This window comes from Lucilia cuprina, chromosome 5 (genome assembly GCF_022045245.1).
Source record: "Lucilia cuprina isolate Lc7/37 chromosome 5, ASM2204524v1, whole genome shotgun sequence".
NCBI lineage: Eukaryota > Metazoa > Arthropoda > Insecta > Diptera > Calliphoridae > Lucilia > Lucilia cuprina.
Window position 1 is genome coordinate 50073216 of NC_060953.1, and position 7305 is coordinate 50080520.

Genomic DNA, 7305 nt, shown 5'->3' on the forward strand with positions numbered 1-7305 from the left:
TAAAAAATCAATTAATTTAATTTGAAAACGAATTTTACAGTATGTGGAATGTATTTGACAAATGTGTTGTGGGACGTATCTGGCCGACGAATTTAACTTCACACCCTTTGTCTTTAAGGCCAGTAGTTAGTTGGTGCTATAACAATTTCTAATGAGTATGTTTAAAGGTTTACTAGTATTAGGTTCAAAAATTTAACTAATTCTTTACCCGCAAAACTTAACCGCTGGACTTTATGTGAATATGACTTCTCTACACACTTTATTCTAACGTATATAAATCATTTTTGATTATTAAATTGTAGCTGTGAACTTCCCCCCGGGGCATGTTAACTTAGTGAAGCCTCCAATCCCGTGGTATAAAGAGGTGGCCAATACCTCTAGTCTGGCCGGGACTAAAAAATTGGTAACAGTCTTCTGCCTGGCTTAGTCCTTGCATAGATTGAAAGAGATCAGAGTAGAGCACCGCATAATCTGATACTACGGGTGGCCAGTTGCCACTAGGACTATGTCTGGCTGGTCAGTTAGTTGAGGTTCCTTCGGAAACCAAGTAGTTTCTGTGGTTTAAACCCAAATTATGTATGGTAAAGTCAATATTTCGGGATAAGTTCGGTGCTGTTGCCGAAAACAGATACCCTACAGAGGAGTGACTGTGGGGCTAAGCGTTTTGTTTTACATCTCAGAAGTTAAGCAACATGGCAGCAATGGTCAGAGATTAGAAAGCTCAAGTTCTTGAGCAAAGTGCTTGAACATGTACCAATGCATTAATGTACAAAAATTGCAACCTCGTGTAAAATACCTAAGGGGGCGGTGCTAAATTATTTATTATACTAACCCAGTGGTCATAAAAGTACCACCGTGAGATGGGGGTACGTGTAAGGTATTCACGTAAAGCACTTCGACTTCAATGTAGCTGTGAACTCAAAATTACATTATAAATCAAGAAAAATTTCTTCAAATTTTTGGGACACCGATGAAGAAGGAGTTAAAAGATTTTGCTTGATATCAATTTTATTGTTATCGTTTTAAATTATGCTAAAATTAATTCTTAAATCAACTACAACTTGTTTGGCTTGAAAATAAACCACTTAAAATATTTATACATATTTAAGTTTGATTTAATTTATATTATTTTTGTTTTAATTTCAAAACTATATACATATAAATAAGTTATTAGTAGACTACTAACTAGCAGAAAATCAAAGCAAAAAAATATGGACAGAAGTAATATACACAAATCTTCAAGATTTTGAATGATGAAACTTTGACATAAATTCCAATGTTGTTAATAAATTCCAATGTTGTTAATAAATTCCAATTGTTGTCACTTATCTAATAATATACTTTTCAAAAAATACTACTTACCGCCTGCATTACATAGAAGTAGCCTAATAATGACTTAAAAATAATTTCATTAACTATTTTAATATATTAAATCATTTGGCATCCCCTTGAATCAGATGAAACTTCTATCTTGATTTGGTTTTTAAGTTATTATTTTTGATTGATAATGATTAGTGATCTCCTAAATCACTATAATGGGGAGGGTATTATGCGTTTGTGAAAGTATTATCTATAAAGTATTTATAGATAATACTTTCAACATACTGTTGGTCCAATCAAAATGCTTGAAATCGGTCCATTATTTCGATTAGGCCCCATACAACCGTACACCCCGAAAAGGGCTTTTGGCTCATATCACATATTGTTAATTGTTCTATTATGTCAATAAAAATCCGCCAAACTTACTTTAGTAGAGCTTTGAACAACACTATCGATTTTTGCAATGATCCGGCTTCATTTCACTCTAGCCCCATACAAACTCCTCTTAGACTTAAATTCCTCCATAAAAATTTATAAGCATAAGCTCCCTACTATCATATGGTCGACCATGCCCGACTATACATTCATAGCTGTTTAAATTTGCGTCCATATTTTATTGTCCACACAGCATTAACACAATAAATCAGTTGGATTTTGTTTTCCCACAAATATTTAATTCAAAGGCACACACTAAAAAACTTTGTTAGTTTTCCAATGATAAATTAAATAAAATAATGTTGAGTTTTAGTTGAGTGTTTATATAAATTCACATATTTCTAAAAACATATATAATTTTTTTTTGTTTAAACTGCTTTTTGAACTTAACCTAATCTATATCATGTTAACGTTTAGAAGTTTTTAACCACAAACATCTGGTTTTTGTGTATGATGAGAGTTTATGGCAACGAATATTTCAAATGTAAATACTTACATTTCTAAATTTAAAAATGAAAATGACTGAAAAAAATACAATAAGCTCATTCATAGTAAAATTGTTTTTTTTAACGAAAAAAAAACTTAATATAAATTTACTAACTTTTAGTTTAGAAAAGAAAGTAAATAAATAAAAATAAATTCCAACATTTTGTTCTTTATTGTTTATTTAGAAAAAAGGGGGAAAAAATAAACAAAAATTTACATATTGTTAAAAATTACAAGTAAATTAATATTTTAATAAAAAAATATTATATAAATAACAGTTCATTGTATAATTAAATGCTGGGGCAGGTGAAAAGGGGAGGGGGGAATGATTTCAGAGTTATAACTGCGTTCGTTTATATGAGTAGATGTTCGATGAACATCACGTTGTTGTATTGAGTGTTTGTGCTAAATCAGCTTCATCTATAGTTGCTTGACATACTAAGGGAAATGGCCATTCATGATATATAGTGGGTCCACTGTAATCTCTTAATGTCTCTATAAGATCATCTAATCTTTTGACTTCCATTAAATCGGCATTGAATTCTTTTACTTCATCTAATAGTTGATTGACATTCGATTCCAGGACCTGAAAAAGAAATAAATTAAAAGAATTTTAATGACGCTCTCTTAATATATTTCTAAAGAGAGATCTGGTGTTTAAATTGTTTGTAAATTTCTATAATATATCGGGTCTGGTTTGTTCATAGTTCTAATACTTTTTATAGAATTTTAGTATGTAGAAAAAAAACAGCAAAAACATAATAATGACTTGTACTTAACCTACAATTTAGAAGGAGTGTAGTAATGACTTACAAACAAATATATATGTAATAACTTCCTTTTTAGTCTTGATAAGGAGCGCGCAACAGGCCCGATTGTGGCCTAGAAGTATTTCTTCGGTTTTGATGTTGTATACATATTCCTATCAACCTAACCTAACCTAGTCTTGATATTTTGTTTAATTTTTACCATTAGAATCTTGAACTTTTTAATGAAACTTGTTGCTGTGTCAGATCTTAATAATTTATTAGAAATACCAAAATTGATAGAGTCCCGCGAAATCTGAGAAATTTTTCATTTGATAGTATTGGTACACATAAGTTCAAGATTAAGAAATTTTTGGTAATAAATATTGTCAATAATACCACTAAACAAAAAGTTAAAACCTAAAGAATATCGACATCAATTGAATACATTAAGGAATGTTTGTATTGAACCTGTAATGTTATCAGTAGTGAAATTCTCTGTCATTTTATCCCGATAGGCCAGACGTAATTCAGGGAAGTTTAACTCTTATAGTCAAATACAGAATTCTGATTCAAGTAGATCCTTTAGTGACAATTTTATAAGTTTTTGACCTTGTCTACTAGATTTTAACTACACGGTCATCTAGAGACGACTCAATACTATTCCTTTGCTTTCAGTAGGCATTCTTCCCATTCATAAGAAAATTATACTTTCATGGATATATGTCGACGTAGTGCGGCCCTATTCTTATCATATTTACCTATTCTCAACATAAACTTCATGCAGGCAATTGTATACTAGGCCCCATTGAGTAGACAACATCATCGAAGTTTTATCCCAAAACATTTATTTCACCGTCTATCAAGAAACAATATTTTTGAACCCCAGGATTGAAATAACACCAACGTCCCGGAGACATTAACTTATATATTTCATAATTTTGAAAATCGCCTACGTAACTAGCGCTAATGAATAATAATATATTATTACTCTGACAATATTTTTATTGACAGTCTTAGTTCATTTCCTGTTACAAAATTCTTCTTAAATACCAATACCAGTTCACATTTAATCAAATATCAAATTACCTTAATTTACTATAATCTTTCCGCTGTCATCAATGTGATTTTTTTTGCAAAAAACTAATGCCGTCGTTTACAATGAATACATATAAATTCATTGTAAACGACGGCATTGTTTTTTTTAACATCTCTATTCATATGTATCCATGAGTAATAAATGAATCAAAACAAATCTAAAGATGCATAAAGATACAGGTATTCACCGGCCGGTGTTTGTCACAGTAGGAAACAAAATTAAAACAATTTTTTTTTAAAACCAGTTTAATCATATTTATCTAAATACCTACTGTTAGCACTTCTAGAACCTGGTCTGTGGAACTATACCATATTAGTTTTAATAATAAAACTATGCAGTCTGTATTAATTCTACAAGTATAAAATTAGTTTTGGAAAAGCTTATGAAACTATATTTCTTTTTTGCTCTCTACTGTATACGGTTTCATATTTCAAATCTTCTTAGTTTGTGCTGATGTTGTTGACTTCTCTCAGTCATTTCGTTTTTATTTAACACCACATATCAACATATGACATTGACATAACGTTCTAGTTAGTAGAATTTATCGTTATTGTTAAAATAGGCATTAAAAAAAATAAAAATAAAACTAAAAGAAATGCAAGAAATTATAGAAAATAAATAAGTATATCCTATAGACAAGTAGAGACAGTTAAAGGAAAATGTGGTACAAAAATCAATTAATAGTAAGCAGATGTTAACAGAAGCAGGTGAAGGCTGAAAATAGCATGTAATTTATGATTAAATGTATTTTTCATAAATTTTTTAATCCGATTTATGTTAATTAATATCTTAGTTATAAATAGTAATTATAGAGAGTTGCTCAACGAATTTAAATTAATACAAAGGTCGAAACAATAGACTGATCTATGATCTATGATACTATGCTGATATACTGTTGAAATTGTAGACTGATCATTATTGAAGACTATAGATCCGACATCGTCAGAGCGTCAGTTTTTGTTTTTGCATTCTTTGCACTGAACGAAAAGTTTGTAACATTTTCTAGTGATTTTCAAGACTATAGATCAGTCTATAGTCAAGACTATAGATCAGTCTATAGTCAAGACTATAGATCAGTCTATAGTCAAGACTATAGATCAGTCTATAGTCAAGACTATAGATCAATCTATAGTCAAGACTATAAATCAAGCTATAGTCAATACTATAGATCAATCTACAGTCAAGACTATAGACCAATTTATAGTCAAGACAACAGATGAAACTATAGTCAAGACTATAGAACAATTTATAGTCAAGACTACAGATCAATCTATAGTCAAGACTATAGATCAGTCTATAGTCAAGACTATAGATCAATCTATAGTCAAGACTATAGATCAATCTATAGTCAAGACTATAGATCAATCTATAGTCAAGACTATAGATCAATCTATAGTCAAGACAATTGATCAATCTATAGTCAAGACTATTGATCAATCTATAATCAAGACTGTAGATCAATCTATAGTCAAGACCATAGATCAATAATATAGTCAAGACTATAGACCAATTTATAGCCTGGACTATAGATCAATCTATAGTCAAGGCTATAGACTGTTTTAACTTCATGACTATCGACTGTTCTATAGTAAAAACTTTAGACTATATTATAGTCAAGACTATCGACTCTTAGGACACAGTATAATGATATATGGTCTAGACAACAGTATAAACTGTTCCATAGTCATAGTCAATACTATAGGCTTACAGTCATGTCATAGACTGTTATATTGTTAAGACCATAGATTGTTATATATTGAAATTATTTACTGATCAGTAGTCAAAATTATAGGCACCTATGTCGAACCTTAAAAATAATCACCATAAATGCAAATGTTATAAATTAAAGTTAATTTTGGAAGGTCTTTCTGAATTTGAAATAGTGAATAGGGACTTGTTCATTTACCGACCAATATCTGTCATATTTTATTAAATAATTTCTGACTAAATAATGTTAAACTTTGCTGCCTAATTAGCATATTTATGAAGGTTTAAACTATATTCCTTGTATGTTAGTCAACGTTGCCGATTTTCAATTTTCAAATAAACCTTATGTATGTGAAATATTTGTGGAAAATGTCAGCCCTTTCTGTTTGGACTCTATCATCTTTTCAACAGATAGACATGGTTAGAACGTTTTTGAAATTTATATATATTTTTGTGCGTCTACAATCAATATTTCGATAAGTTAGAAACCTAGTGACAAAGTAAATATGCATAACATAGCTCATAATTTTTGATGTGTTTATAAAAAAATTTAATAAAATAAGTTGGAAAAACTGTAAAACTGTAAGTTAAGTAAAAGCCGTATGGATTTTGTCCATAAACTTATATATGTGTAAAAGTTTACCCTACATAGTTATGTATGTAGATATTTATGAATATATGTATGAATGTGTTTTTATTTACCAATATATCAATATGCAAATTAATTACACATTTCAATATTTGATGCACTCGATGTCGCAATTTTTCGATTGTTAATCGATGTCGTTGCACAATTGATGTTGTCGATGGTGATGTTGCTGATATTGTTGCTGTTCTCGTTGGTGATGATGATAATGTCGATGATAATAATGTTTTTGTTGCTGCTGTTGATGGTGATACTGTATATATTGCTTTCGTTATACTTGATGTTATTGCTGTCGCTGTTACAGCTGTCATTGTTGCTTTCGTTATAATATCTGGTATCATTTTTAGTTATTGTTATTTTTTTATTTTTTTGGTTTCTTTTTTGTTGTAATTGCTGTACTGAAAATTTGTATTATTCTTTTTTTAACTGTCATCTGGTTGTTAAATTTTTCTTTTGATTTTTACTGTTAATTTCACTTTTTTTAAGGTAAACAATGTATGTTTTTATTTGTAATGAAAAATGTTTTAATTAAATGTATATATGTTCCGTTTTTAATTAATTCGGAATAATTTAGGTTTTCTATAACATATAACTTTATAATTTAAATATATACGCTCATTGAAAAATTTTTCACTTTATTGAAAACTGCGAAAAATCAATTGAAAATGCAGGTTTTTAATTAAAAAAAAAAACATTTTTATATTCAGAAAATTTAGGCTTTCTAGAAATAGAACTGAACTAGAACTGAACTAGAACTAAACTAGAACTGAACTAGAACTGAACTTGAACTGAACTAGAACTGAACAAGAACTGAACTAGAACTGAACTAGAACTGAACTAGAACTGAACTAGAACTGAACTAGAAC

The 7305-nt window shown here is 29.5% G+C and overlaps 1 protein-coding gene across 1 annotated transcript; it reads right to left on the minus strand.

The window, feature by feature from the left end:
- Window positions 1–2402: 2402 nt before the first annotated feature.
- On the minus strand, window positions 2403–7041 carry LOC111685871. The gene is made up of 2 exons (XM_023448152.2): window positions 6496–7041; window positions 2403–2827 (listed from the first exon to the last, which is right to left on the minus strand). The coding sequence occupies exons 1-2, from the start codon at window positions 6778–6780 to the stop codon at window positions 2621–2623; spliced, it is 492 nt and encodes a 163-aa protein (XP_023303920.2). The 5' UTR covers window positions 6781–7041; the 3' UTR covers window positions 2403–2620.
- Window positions 7042–7305: the final 264 nt, after the last annotated feature.

Bases quoted from the DNA above. Each gene is read 5' to 3' on its own strand.
- LOC111685871 (XM_023448152.2), bottom strand. From the start codon at position 6,780: ATGATACCAGATATTATAACGAAAGCAACAATGACAGCTGTAACAGCG. The intron at 2,828-6,495 runs GTAAATAAAAAC...TTTCTTTTTCAG, and splicing joins ATTTGCATATTGATATATTG to GTCCTGGAATCGAATGTCAA.